Consider the following 22,138-nt stretch of genomic DNA (forward strand, 5'->3'; position numbering starts at 1 on the left):
ACACATTTACTCCAGATAAATCCTGTGTTGAACTGAAGACCACATTTACACGATTTCATAAGCCTCAGAAAACATGTGGTTTGGTAACACCTATCACGGAAATAAATTCATCTACTTTAAGAATCTCGCCAGCTAGTACGAAATTTCACTTACATGTAACAGCATGACAATTGTAGTGCTATCATACGGATTAAGGGAACACGTATACCATAAGGTCAGAATGGATATCTACTAAAATTTTATTTCAGGTAATTAAGGAATTGACGCAATTTAATACCAGTTTACACAGTGTACCTATTGCCTAAACTAATGAAGTAAATTCCCAAACAGAGAACTTACGGCCCAGTACTGACGTATCGTCATTATAGTACGCTACCTGGCAACCATTAAGACGCCCAATTAAACAAAAGGCTTACTTACATTCCTTTCGGAACAGTCCAAATCTGCACGGCACAAACTTTCTCCGAGATCAATAGAAAATTAAGACACCAAATATAATTGTCAACCATCTTATCTTTGAGCACAACTTAAAAAACACCATCACACCTCAAACCATCTTCTACTCACATAACCTTAAAAAGATCAAACCGTTAAAAAATTCGTTAAACTATAAAAAACTAAGAGATAAATACCTTAACACAACACTCCAGTCTTAACATGCTTTCACTCACGCAAAATACAAAAACCTTCAAAACCAAAAATTATGTCTAAAGCAGAAGACAGGTCATTTCTAGTATCATGCTTCTCACGCCGCTAAACCAATCATAAATGCGATAATCGTTTCTCCAGAGAAAATAGAAGACAAGAGTCCTGATTGGCTGACAGACAGGGACTCTACAGCGAAGTAGTTCTAATGATAAACGTTACGTCACCACCAGACAATTACCCCATCTGTTGGAGAGTTAAACATACTGTATACTACAGACTGAATGAACTGAAGAGTTAACCACAAAAGGACCTGCTAACATTATAATCGAGTATTGTCATTATGCTTCCGAAACATATGTAGTCTTATATTCTTGGGTTTAATTAAATCTCAAATATGTCGTGTTTACAGGAATAATTAACATTAAAATTATTTACTCAGGCCGCTTTATATTATCATGAAAGGTTATGGATAGATAAGTACACATGCGGAATATTCCTTAGCGCTTCTCTCAACAGCTCTGATCCCAGTCTTAACAGCGTCGTCTCAAAAACTCGCTAAGGGAGTTTTTCGTGCACTGAACACGAAAGATAAACACAACCAAAACTGCGACAAAAGAAAGGCATGTTCCAACATCCACAATGAGAATCGTGTATCCCAGTGAGACCTTCAACAGAGGTCAGAAGAAAAAATATTGATAAGGTAATTCATAAAATAAAACAGTGAATATTTTGTTATTAAAAATATTTACAAGTTTATATTACGATATTTATATTACATGATATTTATATTCACAACGCTACATAACCGCACCTCCTATGTGTTCCGTTCGGCAATTTTGCTTTAAAAACTAATGTGTGGCAGTTTGATAATGAACGTTGAAATGAGTCGCCAAAATAAACACGTGAAAATCAGGCCCCATGCATCTGAAACCCGCTGCGTCAAGCCTGTACATTAAGTGTGCAGGATGAGGATACTGCAGTTGCACTGGAATGTTGTTCGGGTATGCAGTACGTGCAGCAGCACTGATCTGTAGTACGAGACCTTTAAGCAACAAAAATAGGGTGGATCTACTAAGAATTCTATTAAACTGATTATTGCCTATAAAAAGTTCGCTTAACCATCAAATAATTACGCAACAGAAGATTTAGTTTTCTGTAGTAGAAAGCTGTTTGAATAACTGTTAAACCTAAAATATCATTAATAGCCTCTGTGCTGTAGTAGTTCCATTGTCTAGTTCCTCGTTGGTCGAGTCGGTAGTGTCGGCCAGCACTCTGCTAGCCCCGAGTTCGCGTCTCCGGCCGGCCAATGAAGAATTAGAGGAATTTATTTCTGGTGATAGAAATTCATTTCTCGGTATAATGTGGTTAGGATTCCACAGTAAGCTGTAGGTCCCGTTGCTAGGTAACCAATTGGTTCTTAGCCACGTAAAATAAATCTAATCATTCGGGCCAGCCCTCTCCAGGAGAGATGTTAATCAGCCCAGTGGTCTGGTTAAACTAAGATACACATAACTTAGTTCCATTGTCTTGGGTTGGCGTTCCTTTTCTCGAGAATGTATTCGAACTCTCTTGCGTTATCTATTAATGTTTTGGCTTTTATTTATTTATTGGTTTTGAATGTTTTAGCTACACCCGCACACATTTATGTATACAGGTATATATGTATATATATATATATGTATATATATTATAATATATATATATGTATATATATGCATATATATATATATATATATATATATATATATATATATATATATATATATATATATATATATATATATATATAATGTATGTATGTATGTGTATATATACTGTACAATGTATATATATATATATATATATATTATATATATGTATATATACATATATAATTCTTAGTCGTCAGTTCTATTTGTTATAATTATGAGAAATATGTGCTGACACAATTTTACTGGCTTATCCATTTTCACATTGTATGATTAGCGGACAAAATGCCTTCCGATCAAGCTACACTGCTCTCCCTTTCCTGAGGATCCATTTCAACTGAATGCATTCAATGGTCAGTGCAAAGGCCGTTGGGACGGGCAACCTAACTTTCATGCATTCTCTCAGTTGTAATAACACGGTGTCAAATCACAGAAAAGAGATTTTTGCTTACCACCTTACATAAAATAGGTTAGACTTACGATGGTTTCCAAGTGTACCTTGATTTAAAAAGAATATCGTCATTCATTTACTTGTCCTTTGAAGATGAAGGACTTGAAACGTTACATATTATATTGTTTCTGAACTGATAACAGAATGACCTAGCATTCTCTGGCCAGTTTATTAATGTGAGACAAAAAGGGTGTCAATAAAGTAGTAGGTTCAGCATTATTATTAACCTAACACTAAATACATAACTATGTAGAAATAACTGATGCCTATAATGATTACGAAAAATATACACGTTATCTTTGTATGAGAATGGCAAATGTTCACAGTCATCTTAAATTGTGTTCTAGTATTTCATTAGTAAAAACGTACTTAGATTAGAAAATAAAACATAATAATAATAGTAAAGCATTCAACCCCAAACCACCGAAAAAATACAATTCCTCATCGACTCAAACAGAAGAGATCCATCTACCAGAAACATTTTTAAGCGTGCCTTGTATTCGAACTGAAACGAGTTTTTCAAGTGTATCTGAAGTACAGGCACTGAACTTGCCCAAAATTTCAGAACATCTAGGTCATTTCAGTTGGTCGGAGCTCCGAAGTAGGCAGTGGTTTCCTGGATGGTTTTCCCTTTTGTTTCAGGTACAAATAATAGGCAGAACAGGAAATTGACGGCTCCCAGTCCACCGAAGAGCCAGTAAACTCCATAGTCGTGGATAGCATTCTGCAAAGACAGGAGAAGACCATCACCACATGTGAATCCCTATATGAAAAGATGCTATCGAAATGGTACTGATAAGAAGAAAAAAGACCAACAGCGTGAATTCAGGAGAATCGAAAAGGAGGGAGCAGCTTTATTCTTAACTTTGAGAGGCACCTGTGACCAAAAATGACATATTTTCTACCTCCAGTATTTGTCTCAGTAGATGATAAACGAGGTCTGTTACATATGATTGTTGAAGAATCCATATTTTATATTCTCCATTACATATTTTCAGTAAAATTTGACAGATAGTTATTTTTTTCTATTTATTTTACAGCAGACTAGTCACCCTTCATATAAATCTTTCATAAATGATTCCTTTACATCGGAAAACTTTTTACCTTTCTTGACAGGCTATTCTCCAAACTTACATCTTCAGTTCTCCTTATTGCATCTCTACTTTTTCCGTCAAACGCTGGCATCCTATTTCTCTCTATTTATACACACACCTTTTTCATTTCCCTAAGTATAAATGGCTCTTGCTTCATTAAGTCTCCTGTTTTTTTCTCGCTTTCCAGAATAAAACCTCTACATAAACTACTAAGTTGTATTATATAATGTATTTCTATAACTCTCATTTTCAATTCGGCCACCTTTCATCATTTTCAGACATATACAGTACTAGACCCCTTCGACACTTAAAACTGTTCAGGTATGCTTCTCTTGTATGGTCTACAGATTCGTTCAATAAGGATAATACTCATCAAAACACCACATTTTCATCAGACTGCGTACTGCTAAAAGTATCTTCCAATCTAAAATTGGACTGCGCACATAAACTTTCCTTTGTCTTTCGTTTATGAGGATTATATTTTATATCCCATGAAAACGAACAACAGGACGTGAGAATATTTCAGGATTAGGTTATCCCATTGAAAATAAGTGAATTGCATCCCTTATTCCGTATACTACTACTGTACTACTATTATGGCCCCATCGAGCACTAGCACTCAGTATAAGCTGTCAGCTACGAACTGGTCAGGTCAGAGAGAGAGAGAGAGAGAGAGAGAGAGAGAGAGAGAGAGAGAGAGAGAGAGAGACTGCAATAAACAAACTCTGACAAGAATTTCCATAAAAGCTTTCAGACTTATTCCAGTGCTGTACAAACCTTCAAGGGAGCAAAGGTGAAAGTAATGATGAAAACGCACGTCCAGTTGAGCGTGGTTGCCATACTTCCAGCAGCTTCCTTGACATTTGGGTAGAAGAATTCTCCTGCAACAAGAGTGCAATTCAGATCAAGCCTGAATTAAATGTCAAACGAGCAAAAATCAAAATCGCAAAAACAAACATACTGTTATTACTGTATTGCACAATACACTTATATAATTGCTTTTATTTCCATTCGGTACTAATGTATATTCCATTTCTTATTCGCCGCAGTCTCTGAGGTAGCCTCACTGATGAAGAGCATTACTTCATTTGCAACATTAATCTTGACCTTGGCATTCTGATTTCAACCTTTATTAGAAAATGAATATTTGGTTATCAGTTCAAAACATCTCTAACGGAGACTTCTTATTGAAAAGACACTGATTTGTAAGTTTCAGAGCATAAATCTCTTTCTAAAAATCGAAATCTCAAGAGAGGTGGTGCATATCAAAATATCGATTATGGCTTTAACTATCAGACTAACAGGGCTCACCCGTATGAAGCTTCCATCAGTAGTTTTGGGGAAAATGATCAGCTGTGTCAGTATTGTGTTTGTTGCTCCTTCAGCAACAAATGCCGGGACACTTTGTTTAAAGATCGTTTTTTATAACATATCTAAATGACACTTACACACACATTATATATACCATATATATACAGTATATAGATGTATGTACTTACATATATTTACTCATATATAATATATATATATATATATATATATATATATATATATATATATATATATATATATATATATATATATATATATATATATATAATTTTAAGAGACAGGTGACCAGATAGAGCTACCCTTAAGAGAAATTACGGAAGTTCAACGTGCAAATAAGATATTGATGAAATGGAGATGATTGCAAGATAACTGATCAGATAAAAAACCTCTTAATTGTTTTACTGCACGAATTATGAAAGTAGGGGTAAGCCTTAACTATATAGAATCATACTTGCTAAGTGTTACCCTTCGTTGTCATGCGCTCTCTGTCTCATGTAATAGTTTAATTGGGAAAAAACTGCTGTCTACGTTTAAAGGTTTTTCATGAGCAGCAGAGTCAAGGAGCAGGCCACTACACCGGCCCACAACATCACAGGCGCCGAGCGTATATGCATGTATAATCAGCACCCAAGCTCTCTGTTCATCCCAGCTAGGATCTGAGAGAACCAGGCAATAGCTGCTGGAGACTGAGCAGATAGACCTATGAGCTCCCCTAAAACCTCCATCCCTAGCTCACACAGACACCAGGATTGCGTTTATGCCAGTGAAATCTATCATGCCATGATTAAGGTTTAAATGTTACAAAATATATTAAAGAAAACTACTCATATAACACCTTACCCATCATAAGCCAAGGGATTGGTCCATAGCCGATGGAGAAGGCCGAGATGAAGATCATGAGAGAAGTTAGAGGCAACCAGCCAAGTGAGTCAACTGCCCAAACATCATCTCGAGACTTCTCGTAGAAGAAAACACCCAGACACACTGGAGGTCATCAAGAGACAGCAACACATTAATTGAAAGTCATTCTCAGTTTCTCACGTAAGTTTTTCGTCCAAACGAAAAAATGGAGAATTTTGCATGTAAAGGGATATGCACCTGGCAAGCTGACCTCGCCAAACCTTACCTAACCTACCATTTCCAAGTTTGGGGTGTCATCCTCCACCAATAAATACCTTCAATCTTGAATGGGTCACTAATTTATTAACGTATGTAAATGAACGAACAATATTACGATGAGACGTATGCAGAGCAGAATAAAACCTTGAGTGATTTCCATTTCCCGTATTCATTTGTTTTTTCACTCTCAGATCAAGGTCTCTTCTAGGGTGTGGCCGCAACAACCAATCTCTTGTTTTAATAACTTATTCACTTTTAGACTTTCACACAGTTTTCACCAACAGTCCCTTCACTAAATCAATACATTTTTTATAATTCAGTCGTATTTAATGTGCATATGTGATCTGAAAAACAATAAAGTTGACATTAACAGTAAATGGTGAAAGTTTCAGGTTGTACAGTACTTCGAATTTAAGTCACAGATCTGATCTTACGACTAGGGGTTTGCATCCATAGATCAAAATTACTGATAATTCATAATGTGAAGATTTATATAAGAATTTATTTAAATAAGCATCTATCTATATAAATGCCTATATAAATCTATATAAGCATTTACCTATGAAATTCTTCATCACTGACAGCTCAGTCTAAGCATTAGAGCATTCAAGACAATGCCGATAAGGAACAGTTTTTTGACCTGTTATTATGATTGATGGAAACTGCTTTTTCGCATCCAGAAACAGGAGGGAAAATAAGTTAGTATCCTTTAAATAACAATAACCCATTATATATACAAACACTCATACCCATAACAGATATGTCACATAAGAAAAATGTTGCAGTAAATGAATACTGTCGAAATGACGTGACGCCGATTTCCTCATTCGCTTTGCTGCCCTCCTTAAAGTCCCAACGGTCATTTTCACAAACACTCAAATTTACACCTCTCACACTTCCCCATTCAGATCTGCCTCTCTTCCGTCCTCTACATTCAAGAACATTCGAAAGACGCGCTTCGGCGATACATTCCTTCAAGGCATCGTTCTCCATTTCCATCTGTTGCTAAATAAGCAGAACATTCAATATAATTCTACATGACGTCGAGTCTTACAGCCGTATTTTAGGCAATCTTTTTTTTTTCTTTCTTTACTAGGCCTTCCATTTCATTATCCTACCTTTTCTAGCTTCTCTTTCCTACGTGCTTTTAATCGTAAGCTCTCCATGACATTTCAGTGATCCCTGTCCTCAGATTTTGCATACCTCCCGTCAAATCCCGTTATCTTAACCTTCTACCATTTTCATCCACCCTCCCACAATATGCTATTCTCAGTACTTTGTTATCAAACACACATTCAACTCTATTTATCCAAGTCATGGGAGAAATTACAAAGTGGAATGAAAGGCACCGGTTAAAATATTTCTGTAAACAGCAACATTTAAACCGGGAGGAAAAATATACAATTATTTGTAAATGACTGGGAAACCAAAAAAAACAAAAAAATCCGATAAAAATCACCCCCGCTGAACATGAGATAACGAGTATAAAAAACTTTGCCGCATTGCTGATGAGCATGGACACAAGTTTAGACCTGGATTGACCCTAAGGACTGACCTATTGACACAGCCATTGTGGCGGCTGAGACGGTGAGCAAAAACTTCCTTCCCAGTCGGTCTGTCAGGAGAGAACCTGCAGCAGTCGCTATGACCTGCACTACGCCCACGATGATTGTGCAAGCGTCCTCAGGAATTTTACTCCCTGAATCCTGAAGTGATGATAATGCTGATTAACTGTCACGTTGAATTAATTGAAGACAAGGCTTCATGAACAAGGTTAACAGATGAATTAATCCTTTTAATAAGAAGAGCAGCAATCTTGTTTTGAACATTAATTTGCCTTCCTTCGTTTATTATCCGGAGGAATCTAAAGTATGGATAGAAAACGAAGTAGAAATAAAGACTACTGCAATATTGAATGTCTTGTTATTTCAGTGCAATATAAAGGAAAAGGTCATTGCCAATATTAATCCACACTTCTTTTACTGGCCCTTAGGTTTTGTTGGTTAATCACTCAAACACACACCCACACTATTATATATACTGTGTCTGTATATATATATGTATGTATATATATATATATATATATATATATATATATATATATATATATATATATATATATATATACATATATACTATTTATATATATATATATATATATACTATATATATATATATATATATATATATATATATATATATATATATATATATATATGTGTGTGTGCCTGTGTCTGACTTCCTTGACTTGCTGATCAACATCCCCTGTCTTCATTATATATATATATATATATATATATATATATATATATATATATATATATATATATATATATATATATATATATATATACACACACATATATATATATATATATATATATATATATTGTTACGCGTGGGGCTTGGCTGATGAGTTATTAATTAATTAATGTAATTTATGAGGCCCTGAGTTGCCAATGACACACGTAACCTGTTCTTTAAGGCTAAAAGTTAACCTCAAAGACAGACAATTACTTAATTAAATGTCGCCAGCCGGGGAAAACACGATACATTGAATAATGGGTTACTCTGCAACACATGGATTACAACAAACCCCCCTTACTTCCCAACTGGTCCTGACAAAGAAAGAATGTGCAGTTAGTGAGGAAATTACATGAACTTTCGCCCACGTCGGACACAGTCAAGTTTCCCCTTGCTTCAAGTAAAGTTATAACACAACGGGTGTCTGTACTACTATATATCGTATGCAATTTAGTACTGGTAAAGGCTATTTCTCTTCCGAACAATGGGATTGAGACACAAGGCTGCCTGCAATTTACTTACTTAACCTTCCCTAATTCCTACTTACGGCACAGGAATGGATGAGTGTCACTAAGCAATATTAATTATTCTTACAGTAGACTTCCTAAAAGTAAATTGGTTATACCATGTTCTCGTAGATGGTGGCGAAGCGGTGAAAACAAAGGAAAATTGAAGTACAGAGAAGAGATACTAGCAATCGACGAAAATTTGGCAAATCTCAAACTTACCGTTGACGTGGGTTGTTTGCGCATGCAACTGACGATCAGAGGTCTTGAAAATGGCTGTTCGTCTCACTAATACCAATGAAACAGTAAGAGGGCAAGTACAAAGAATTAGTTACACACCACACGTGTCTCGCGCGGTATCAAGTCTCTCTCTGACTGCCCGCATCGGGTCAAGGTCAGGGCAGCGGCTGTTTTCGCGTCAATATGCCTCTGTGCAGTCTGAAAATTTGACAAAACATTGCCGAATGCTTAGGACAGAGCAAAAGGAAGCTTAAGACCACCTTTACTAGAGGTTACTTGGTGAAACTGTATGGGCTAGGCCCCTAATGCTAACCTATTTCTGTTAAAGACGTTATTTTTTGAAAAGACACACAACCTACCTCTGTGCCTGATGAGCTTCCTGTCTTTGTTAGAATGATATTTTTTTTAATAAATAATGCAGAGAGGGCGAACAGCAGAATATATATTCTTACGTTTTTCCTGGCGATTTAGCTTGAAATATTCTCTGTGAGACAGGTAGCAACAATTTAAGGTAATTTAGCCTTGTGATTCTGACTTCGTGGGTCCAGGAAAACATAAAAAAGAGGAAAATAAAGGGGAATTTCATATGAGCGTAAGGCTCTTGTTACTGAGGAAAATATTACGTAAAACACGTGGGCAAACTTGCAGGAGTGTATTTACATAAATAACATTAGTACGGGAAAGAGGAATGCTAGTAGATTATTGATCCTGGAGGGGATTCCTACGGGATGAATGAAACTGGGGAATTCCAGACACAGTTCAAGAAGCTTCCACGATATAGGGTCCCTCTGAAATGAGAGATATGCACATTATACGCCAGTAATGAAAACAGACAAAAGAATAATGAATTCAAAGCTGCACTGAGAGTGCCAAGGGGCTTCGATGAATTAATGATAGCTTAGCACTGCCGACACTCGAGGAGCACGGACATTTGACAAGAGATTCGGTGATTACTGGCTCTCAACTTAAGTAAAAGTTACGAGACAAAAGCGTGACTGAATGGAGGTCTTCCAGAGCACTTTACCGTAAGGCAGATTTGGTTCCAGCGCAGAAAGCGGTCCGTGGATGACTTGCGATTTCCGAGGGTGGGTTCCTCCACGTGTTAGGATGCAAGGGCTTCAGTAAAAGGGCAAGGCGATGGGGACTTCTCAAAACTCGAAGCAAATGGAGTCGGTCATCAGTCCGGCTAGTATCCAAGGGAACACATGGGTGGTGGCCGGAGTTCACAGAGGGAAAGTATACTTTGAAAGGCCACGTGGTTAGTAGCTAACAGAGGGCCAAGGGCATGGCCATGATTCAGGGACTTAACTCCCCCTCTTCCAGCGCGCGTGTGAGGGCGAACCTCGGTTTGGTTTCTGCTTTTATCTCCTCCTATGGGGCAGGGGCACGTCCAACACATAGGGGGAGTTGAGTCATGTTCAGCTGATGCCCGCAGGGGGGTTTTGCCTGTAAGAAGATGACCAGACAGATTTACTTTTGCCTCGGAAAGGAATTACCTACTCAAAGGGAGTGGCCTTGATCTGTTTTAATCCCTTGTTTTCTGACCGTGCGAAGTCTCGATAGACAGATGTGTCTATCGATCGAGCGGCTTGCAGTAAATGAAAACAACAAAACAAACAACAACAAAAAGGGGGAGGCAATTTGCTATGAGTTCTTGCTAATCATAATAATATATATATATATATATATATATATATATATATATATATATATATATATATATATATATATATATGTATATATATATATATATATATATATATATAATCATATATGTATGTATATATATATATATATATATATATATATATATATATATATATATATATATATATATATATATATATATATATATATATATATATATACAGGGTGTAACACAAGTTGATGCAAATATTTAGGAAATGAAAGAAAAAGTCATTCTGAGCAGAAAATATTCTATAAACATATACAGTACATTTTAAGGCTTCCTTTGTTGGTGAGGTGAATTTTTAAAATAACCGTTTACCCTTAACGCTGTTCTTGGACAAATAAGATGGCGTAAGAGATGTCGGAGTAGTCAAGGATATGGGGGGAAGGGGTGTTGAAGAGCATTAGAGAACTGGATTGCTAGTCTTTTAATTATGATTTTTTTGCAGGTTATTGAAAGAATTTAACATGACAGTCCCTGCAACTAGTAAATCACCTGTGAACAGACTTCATGTAATCTCATTTTAATGATTACCTTTACGAATCAAGAAAGTAGTGTAAATGTTACTTGGCAACATTTATCTGTGATCATTGAATACTATCGCGCTCTTTCCTGCCACCTCATCGCGGAATTGTTGAACCAGGAGTCAGGACTAGGCCTATGCCTATTCTGAATGAGTGATAGTGATGACAAGGGAATGCATACCTCTTTTGATTACTGTTTGAATAGGCTACCTTTCACAGGAATGAAATAAGCAAGAGAATTGTCAATAATGTTCCCATTCTTTCTCATCTGACAGAGATGAAAGCATTTTCATAGGTGCATTTTTTCCTCTGACTGGTGCGTGATGAATATTTTTGATGGAGAAGGAGAGACAATGTCCTCATCCAGTAGTGGCACTGATGCTGGAGGAGGGAATTAAAAATGCCACGACAAAAGTATACTGATCTGAACCTTGGGGTCGAACATGTGGAGGGTACAAGGGACAGGCAAAGGTAAGGATATCTGTCCTTGGTGGCGTTCTGAGAGCTTCTCTCTCTGACTGTTGTTGCATGGTCTATTTATAACCTCAGAAATTATGCCTTGGCATCCAGGTAGGTGGCACTAAGGTCAATCTCCGCCTCGTTTTCTATAGTGAACACGTGGGCATTCAGCCAGGCCTTGTGGAAAGGTTACCTTCCCAAGCGGCATGGCGTCAACTTTCTCTTCTGGCTCCTCCCTTGCCCATTGTCCGCCACCAGCGAGGAAGGCATCCTTGAAGACCACACCTAGAATTAAGGCTCTCAAGCAGTTATTTTGAACAGAGAGAGAGAGAGAAGGATTAAGCTTAACCATCGGGGAAATGGAGGAGAGAATTGACGAAGGGGCGAATGAAACCCACAGTTATTGTGGTAAAATGGGTGAGGGTGCTTGAAAAGAAGTTTCCCTCATTGCAATATATATTGTGACGAAGTGCCCAGTGTCTGATCTTCAAATTAAACCTGGTATCTAAGTGCCTGATATTTTATTACCAAACTTACCATTTATGCGACAATTACAGTTACCTCACAACAGCCAGACACCTGAACCCTCATCACAAATATAAAACGACTGATTTCTCTAAAGGCAACAGTGATCTCTTATAAAACTTATCAATCACGAAAGAAAGCAGAATAAGTTCATTAAAACAGGTGTGAGCTAAAATCAAAGGGCATCACTCCAACAACATTATAAAAGTCTAAGTATTTCCCTGGTTCGAGCTTACCTCAATACCTTGAAGGAAAACATCTCACTTACCACTCTATATCTAATTCAAATCAAAATTACTGGTGGATCAATAAATGAAACTCTGATATAACAATTTTAAATGCAATAATTTATTTCTAAATTCAAAGATTATACATGACATTAACAGTCTCAGGGAAATTTATTAATACTTGAAAACAAAACAAAATTGAATTAAGTCTGACTTAATCATCAGTCAAAATTAAATCAGAAATTAATTTATTAATTAATCAAAAAATTATTCAAGTGAAATTTAAATTGTTAAGTTACCAAAAAATTATTGAAAAGGAATACAAGTGAATTAATTCCTAAGTTTTAAACAAAATAGGGCAATTAAATCAATCAAACAAAAATGTGGATACAAAAGACAGAAATATACTCTGCAAAAAAGTAAATATTAAAAATGTAAAGCAAAGCATTAAGGCAATAGCAAAAACACCATATTTATATATATAAAAACTCTTCAAAGGTAAAGTATAAAACATACAACATGGAAAAAGTATTAAAAAAGGAAAAAATAGAATAATTGCATATAACCACTGTAAATATTATTTTTAGTGCACTAAAAACCAATGATTATGTTACACTACCTTGGTACCAGTTTCTTCACTTTTTATCAGGCGCCGTTACCTTCACTCAATAAAATACACTGTTCAGATGACTCAGACACATTTATTAAGGAATTAAACAGTTAAAAGTTACGAGTGACCATCGTCTACCAAAAATATCAATTACATTACAACAGGACATACAAAGTCCTGAGAGAGAGAGAGAGAGAGAGAGAGAGAGAGAGAGAGAGAGAGAGAGAGAGAGAGAGAGAGAGAGAGCGAACCGCAGTTCCTCTCAGCACGGATAACAGCCTCTGAGTAATCTCCCTGTTTGCATGGACGTCTATAGACGAGCGATGCCGTTCGTCCATATGATGTGTGAACGGGTTTTAGATAAGATTTTTATTTTAAAAACTCTTTAGAAAATGATAATTACAGAGAGAGTGGAATTATGGTTAATAACCATATTTATTATTACATAGTTTCAGAACAAAAGAATCTCTAATTACTATAATAAAATAAAAAGATATCGTCTCATGGAGAATCCCAGAACAATGTTAGGCAACTTACGTCATAGAATTTTCCACCCAACAGTGTTCTGATTGGATGATCGAGTCATATAGGAATGCGTTATTTCAGCAGTCTGGTATACTGACAAAAACAGGTCGCCTCCCCATAGAGAACAATCACCCTCTGTCTCTCTCTCCACTCCACACATCGTCCTTTTTACAAACCATACCGGGTTTAACCACGTTAACTTTAAGCTAACTCTCTATGGAATCTGCACATCTGAACATAAAATTATACAGTATACAACAATACACACATACCCACAACGACTAAGGGGAGATTATTGCATTATGAAAACCTCAGCATAAGATTCCTCCCCCAGAAGATTGGTTATCCTGGGGTTGAATCCAATGATTCACAACGGGATAAGTAATCTGCAACCACGTTGTTCTTACCTCAGATATGTTTCACTTTCAGGTTATAGGGTTGCAAGCACAGAAACCACCGGGTGAGTCTCGGTTGTGATTCCTGATCTGCTGTAAAAACATGAGCGGATTGTGATCAGACAGCACTAAAATATCTTCATTCCTAGGTCTGTTCACATACACTTCAAACTTTTTCAGTGCTGTGATTAAGGCTAGAGTTTTTTCTATCGTGGAATATACTTTCTGATGCTTTTTCAATTTCGAAAACATGAAACATACAGGATGCAAAAGTTCACTTTCATCTTCTTGAAGTAGTACAGCTCCAATTCCACAGTCAGAGGCATCAACTTGTATCACAAATTTCTTATTGAAGTCTGGAGCCTGAAGTACTGGTCTTGAAGTTAAAATGGCTTTTACCTTCTCAAAGGATTCTTGACATTTTGTAGTCCAAACAAACTTAGCTTTGGGACTAGTTAAGTCTGTTAAGGGGGCTACTACAGCTGAGAAATTCGGGCAGAAACGTCGATAGAATCCTGCCATGCCCAAAAATCTCTGCAGCTGTTTTCTAGTAGTAGGTGGGGTAGCCTTACGGATACCTTCTACATTAGCATTTACTGGAGCGAGAAGGCCTTTCCCAACTTCAAACCCAAGATACTGCACAGTTGCCTTCCCAAACTCACTCTTCTCTAGGTTGACTGTTAGTCCTGCTTCCCTTAGTTTCTTGAAAACTTTCCTCAGGGTCTTCAGATGTTCTTCCCATGTTGAATTGTAAATGACTATGTTATCCAGATACACACCTACTCCTTCTATGGATCCTAGCAGTTGATCCATCACTCAATGAAACGCTGCAGGTGCATTCATCAGACCAAAAGGCAGAACAGTATACTGATACAGTCCAAAATGAGTAATAAAAGTTGACAGCAACTTAGCATTCTCATCTAAGGGAATTTGATAGTATCCCTTTAACAAGTCTATCTTGGAGACAAACTTGGCTTGCCCAACATTATCAAGTAACTGATCTATAAGAGGCAAGGGATAATTGTCAGCCACACTAATGGAATTCAGTTTCCTATAATCAGTACACATCTTAAACGAGCCATCCGGTTTCTTCACTAACACACATGGGGAACTGTAGTGACTTGAACTGGGTTCTGCTAATCCATGCCGTAACAAATATTCGACTTCTTTCTTCAAAACATCTCGATGATAAGCTGATAGGCGATAAGCTCTCTGTCTGAATGGTCTGCCATCTTCTTGGATCTTGATATCATGCTTGGTCAGATCAGTACACCTAAGTACATCTGCAAATAGTTCTGTAAAACTTTTAACGCACTCAGATGTTTCAGTTTATCCTCTAAATTTTCCAAAATTGAAGAATTATTCATCTTGCTTTCAGCTCCCAGTTCATATCCATCATCTTCTGTAGGTGAAGTTGTCTGGGTTATTGACAGTTTCCATTTTGGTTTCTGAGAAGTAAGGTTTTAAGAGGTTTACATGTATCTTCCTTCTTCATCTTCGTCTTTCTGGTGTTTCAATCATATAAGTTCTATCACTTAACCTCTCAATTATCTTGTAAGGACCTTGAAACTTGTTGGAAAGGGGAAATCTCTTGACAGGTAAAAACACTAACACTTGTTGACCAACACTAAAACATCATTTGTACACCAACATCCCAATCTCTGCCTGACTCAGAACAATACTTAGTCAGCATACTTTTCAATGTCTGGTGAAACCTTTCCAAGGCTCCTTGAGTCTCTGGGTGATACGCAGTTGATAACTGTTGTTTCACTCCTAACAAGTTCATCACATCCTGCAGCAGTTTGGAAGTGAAATTGGTTCCTCTATCACTTTGTACAATCTCTGGTATCCCAAACTTTGAGAAAAACTCCATTAGTTTCTCAGCAACTATCTTGGCAGATATGTTTCTAACAGGGATTGCCTCGGGATATCTTGTCACAGGACACATTAATGCTAACAGATATTCATGACCCTTCTTCGTCTTTGGTAGTGGTCCAACCATATCTATAATCACCTTGCTAAAGGGTTCTCCTCTAACTTCTATAGGTTGTAGGGGGGCTTTCTGAATTATTTCATTTGGTTTTCCAGCTATCTGGCAGGTATGACACTCCCAACAGAACTTGCTAACATCTTTGTGAAGTCCAAGCCAGAAAAAATATTTCATGATCTTCTCCACAGTCTTCCTGATTCCCCTATGTCCAGACTCATGAGCTACTGCTACCACTTGCTTCCTCAATGGACGTGGGATCAAAATTGATGATATTCGCCCCATTCAGCATCTCCTGGTATATCTGCAGGTCTATGCTCCCTCATCAACAAACCTTCCTTCAGATAATAACAGGTAGGAGTTTGTTGCCTCTCTTCTTGATCAACAACTCTGAAAAACAACTCGGCTAATGATGCATCCTTCTTCTGCAGTTCCATCAGCTTCTCTCTGGTTACCTGACCAACTTCAAGGGTTGAGCTCTCAATATCTGCTAACTCAGCTACTGTAGTTTCACTGTAATTTTCAGGAACATTTTTACTACACAGAGTCTTTTCAGGGACAACAGCTTCTTCTTGGGAAACCTCTTCTTGGTCAGCATTAGGGGAAACACCATTTCCCTGGAACAACTCTTCTAAGCTCAAAGATCCTTCACTTGATCCTTCTTGAGTGGGTAAATCCTCAGTCTCTTCACTTACAGGCATAGTCCTTTTCATACTCCTAGTAGTCACACAGCTAGGAAACAGGTGGGGGTTAGGCTATTCTTCTCCAAATCTACCGTAGGACTAATCCTCAATGGTTTATCTGTCACTATAGGACAAGGAACAAATGGCACACTACCAACTTCATTCCCTAACAGAACTTGTACACCTTCAACAGCCAGTGAGTCCTTTACAGCAAAATCAACATCTCCTGTCACTAATTCACATGACAGGTGTAAGTGGCATATAGGAGTTACCTGTTCTCCTCTTCTACCCTTCAAAATAACTGAATCTCCTGTGATATTCTCCTCCAACTGGGGGTGAGCACCACGGACTACCACACTATGGTTGCTCCCTGTATCACGTAACACCTTGACTGGCACCTGCACACTTCCTCCTGGAGTTGTCAGCGTACCCTCATAGATATATGGCTTAAAAGCCTCCAAACTGCTCAGCCACTCACTGCTTGAAGTTGCATTTCCACTGGTTGCTCAACGCTCACTGGAGTTTGACTCCTCCCCACACTGCTCGTTGTAGTCTGTTTCACCTGGTCACCTCTTACTACTTGACCAACTGGTTTGGACTGCCGATGTGTCTGATAACACTCCCCACTGAAGTGTCCTGCTCTTCCACATTTGTAGCAGACAACACTAGGCTTCTGTAATTGCCTTGCAACATTATATGATGATTTTACATTAGCTTGCTGAGGGATATTACCCTGCATTGACTTAGTATTATCACTTGTAGGATTCCCATTAAATCTGCTCCTGAAATTTGGATGAAACTTAAAACCTGTGCGTTGATTCTGGTACTTGACATTAGAGTTCCTTTTGCTACTGATTACATTATAGTCTTCACTAAGCGTAGCAGCTTTGCCAAGTTTATTCACCTCTCTCTTTCTCTCTTAAATAGGCTCTTATATGCTCAGGAATTCCCCTAAGATATTGTTCAAGAACAACTAATTCTTCAAGATCTTCAAATGCTTTAACTTTAGCAGCCTCCAACCATCGTTTAAAACATCTTCTTACTTTGTAGGCATAATCCAAGAAGGTTATTGGTCATCCTTTCTCAAGGATCTGAATCTTTCATTATACTGTAATATTCAGGGGTCATCTGGTAAACTTGTAGCACATTGTGTTCAAGTACCTTGTACTATATCACTCGAGCGACAACCAGCAACCATCAGCTGTTCGCTCAGGCGCACCCAGTTCCACTTCTTATCGTTCACTCGCCAAATGAAATTCCATTTCTTTTCGCCCCAATGTAAACCTAACAAAATATCGTGATAATCTTGATAATAATTTGAAAACCCTTTCCACCATATAACTTGTCATGACGGGAGCTAGCCATAAAATTACGTAAATACCAAAAGCACATTTATAGAAAAAAACGTAACTTGGTGTAATTTTTCATAACGTAATTTATTATAAGAAGTTAGAGTAACTTAAATCAAGCAACAAATACGTTCCATTACAAATACGCTCTCTGAGAGAGAGAAAAAAAACTCTTATATTCTTCCCTCACAACAAAGGGAATATTAAAATAAATAAATGAGTATTGGAAAATAAACCCACTAATTCATAAAGCCACGTACAATATTTTTTTTTTTATTTTTACACCAAACTTTGATCTTTTAAGATCCCCTATTACTTCTTCCTTTTACTCATTCACACCTAGTGCACGAATTTACATATGTGCCCGTGTTCACTGAATTGTCTCCCATATCTATTTTCGCATTAAGTGCTTTAGCCAGCGCAGTGAACTCTCGTGCATTTCACAGAGCGTACTTACAACCATTTAATAATAGTTATCAACTGTCGTGCACGAGTGGGTGTCCATTATCCAAGACTTGCATATACCGCAAGCACCAAATCGCATATTAAGTAAAAACCCCAAACCTTCCTTTCCTCATGTCAGGAAGAAGGATTCCTTTCCTCATGTCAGGGAGAAGCAACTAGTTCTTCGAACTAGCCACCCACGAGTGCAAGCCCCAAGGGTTTCCCTTTCCACAGTGCCACTAAACTGAGGCACTGCCAACGACTTAAGTTATTGAAGCACTTACCTTTCCACTTTCCCTTTTACTCCTCACATTCTGCCTCGGGCAGTGTCATTTCCTTCAGTGCAGTTTGGTTGCACTGCCTTTTAGTGTTGTTCCCTGGAACACACTGGCACCCCAGTGCCACCAAGACATAGTACTAACATATAAGCCACTGCACCTGTACCTGAGATACAGAGTGCCAACAACAGTGTATCTGCCCATAAGGACCTTTGCTCCTTCTGGATCACTTCCACTTTACAAGCGTATCCACCCATAAGGATCATTATTCCTTCAGGATCTCTCCATCAGTGTGATCTTCGCATGGCACACTCTACCACAGTGCCACCTTATTGAAAAGGTGACACACCACTGAGTGCCACCAAATTACAGGACACTTCCCCACTGTCACAGACCATTTCCCCAAGTACGTCCAGTCAATCCAATTAGACGCCCTTACCCACCAGGAAAATGGCGGCAGACAATTAAAAAGCCTTCATGGGTCTGGGGAAGGAGGCAGATCTCATGGGATCAGACCCCACCAAGTGGGCCAAGGAACAGCTGGATGACTTGGCCAAGCAAGAGAAGGAAGAAAGACTGGAATGGCGGAATTATGAAGCCGAACAGAGGAGGTATGAAGAAGAAAGAGAGGAACGGAGAAGACAGCATGAATTAACTCTCAAGGAAAACGAGCAAGCTCTCAAGGCAAGCAAGCTGGCTCTCAAGGAAAAGGAGCTTGAGCTGGAGAAGGCAAGAAAGGAAAGTGCTGAAGCTATGGCAATCCAACAGGCCTCCAACCCCACACCTGCTGCACCCAATGCTCCAATCTCAAGCATTAATTCCCTAGTCCCCAAGTGGGCTGAGGAAGAGCCGGAAGCATGGTTGGAGGAGACAGAGGTGCTCTTCAAAAATTACAACACCACCGAGACCGACAGGGCCTTAGTGCTTGCCAACCACATAGAAGGAAAAGCTAAGGCAGCCCTCCGCTCACTGGAGAAGAGTCAAAGAGGCGACATGCTCGAAGTTCGTAGGGTCATCACAAAAGCCTAGGTTCCGAGGTCTTGCCAAGGAAGTTGGCTGGTACTGGACTGAATGGGGCTGTCACAAGACCCAGTCTGGTACCCGCTGGTTTGACTCACTGTTTTGCAATACCTTTGAGGACTTGTTCAATCAGACCATGCTGGAGGATCTTTTCCAATGTGTGCCTGGGCCCCTCGCTGTTTATCTCAGTGATAAGCAACCCACCACACTTATGGAAGCTTGCTGTATGGTCAATTCATGGGAAACTTACAACCAGTCACACAGCACGTCTCACCGGCGCATAGTGCCACCCAGGTACACCTTAGGCTCAACTCGCCTGAAGAACAGACTGCCTAGCAACCCTACTTGCACCCACTGTAAGAAGTCTGGGCAAACTGAATCTGATTGCCACTACAAGTTGGGCAACAACAGGCAGCCTAATACCAACAACCAAAACTCCTCTCCCTCCATGTCTACTCAGTCTTCTCCCCAGACAGTCACCATAGGGAAATCAGCCCATTCAAAGGGACTCTGCCGAGATTGGAACTCCAGGGCACTATACTGCCGGATATCCTGGTTGCCCAAAGCATATTCCCTCTAACAAGCATGTTAACCTGATTAGTACCATGACAGCCGGGGCTGTGCCGCCAAATATGTCTCACCCTGAGTGGGTCTGGACTCTGTCCGTCTCAGTGGTAAACACTGGCTCAGATATTAGCCTGATTGATCGGGCCCAAGTGCCAGCCAGTACCACTGTTGACAAAAAGACCAGGTGGATGATGACTTGGATAGAGGAGCAAACCAAGACCATTCCCACAGTTGAACTTCAGGTAACCACCCCTTGGGGCACACAACCTCATCGCCTTGGCGTGGTGAATAAAATCAGGCACGGAGTGGAGTCCCTGTTGGGATGAGACCTGCTCTGGGGATGTCACTCCCCCCTCATGCCGCTCTGTTGCTTAGCTACCTCCACCAGGGAGGCTTTAACGTCAAAACCACCTGACCAGGACACCGCCACTGTAACAAGCGTGCTATTGTCAGCCTTACTTTCAGCTCACCAAGGTGTTCGATGGAGGGGGCACTCTCCGTGCAACTCCAGGCCAAGTCCTTGATCCTCACAAAAGGACGACCACCAAAAGTTTCCTCCCTCACCACGAAGGGAAATCGCCAGGTACCGCTACAAGACCTGTAATGTAACAGGGCACTCAGCGAATTGGGCAAGGTGCCCTAGCAAGCAGAATGCAATGGACACCACACCCAGAACCATTTCAAGGGGGTCTGCCCTCCACCCAAGACAGGAATCTCTATCTCCCATTACCTCAGGTACACTGAGGGGTTTTGCACCCCCGGGTCCCTCGTCAGCCACACCTAACCCCAATTCTCTGCCAGTGCCACTTGGGAGCCCTGAGCAGTGCCAAGCTCCATCTATTTCAGACATAGCGCCTCCACTAACCTTAATCTCGGTGCCTGGCCCCGAGTTAGTGCCAGTGCCGGATCCAAATCATGTCACGGATCCTCCTACGGGAGATCCTCCAGACATAACCGAACTGATCATTGCAAATTGCGAGCCCCTGACCCCTGATGATTCTTCTCAATCACTTTCATCTGCTGAGGATGAATCTCTGGCAGACCTTAACGTTACACCTTCTCTGGTCGACCATGAACTGTCCGGCCAGGATGCAGACGCTGGTTCTATCCTTACGACGATTGTTGGAGCAGCCGAAGTAGGGAGCCTGCCCGTAGCTACTAGGGCTACCTCTGATCCTGTTCCTGATGGCACTTCCGGCCTTTCCCCAGAGTCGGTGCCCTCATCACCTCCTAGGAATGGCTTAGCCAGACCTTGGAGAAACCTGAAGAAGAAGAAGGGGCGGAAGAGATCCAATTAACTGGTATGAGCCACAAGCTCTCCTTGGCACTTCTGTCCCATTGGCACAGTGCTGTTTCCATCTCAGAGTGATCCTGGCACCTACCCAGAGGAGGTAGCCTGCGTGATCTCTGCGCAAGTAAACTAACATCTAACACCCTAGGCAATCTTGTAGTACTAACCCTGATAATAATCTT

General features: G+C 39.4%; 1 protein-coding gene across 8 annotated transcripts in view; it reads right to left on the minus strand.

The window, feature by feature from the left end:
- Positions 1-2,992: 2,992 nt before the first annotated feature.
- Positions 2,993-22,138, minus strand: part of LOC136841639 (facilitated trehalose transporter Tret1-like) — a 54,056-nt gene continuing 34,910 nt past the window's right edge. For all 8 annotated transcript variants that reach the window (XM_067108765.1, XM_067108766.1, XM_067108760.1 and 5 more), the window contains 4 exons: positions 7,888-8,038; positions 6,054-6,197; positions 4,659-4,762; positions 2,993-3,511 (listed from right to left, as the gene is read on the minus strand). In XM_067108765.1, the coding sequence (XP_066964866.1) occupies positions 3,368-3,511; positions 4,659-4,762; positions 6,054-6,197; positions 7,888-8,038 (543 nt within the window). In that variant the 3' untranslated portion in view covers positions 2,993-3,367. The remainder of the gene's footprint in view (positions 3,512-4,658; positions 4,763-6,053; positions 6,198-7,887; positions 8,039-22,138) is intronic.

Source organism: Macrobrachium rosenbergii, chromosome 9, assembly GCF_040412425.1.
Source record: "Macrobrachium rosenbergii isolate ZJJX-2024 chromosome 9, ASM4041242v1, whole genome shotgun sequence".
Lineage (NCBI taxonomy): Eukaryota > Metazoa > Arthropoda > Malacostraca > Decapoda > Palaemonidae > Macrobrachium > Macrobrachium rosenbergii.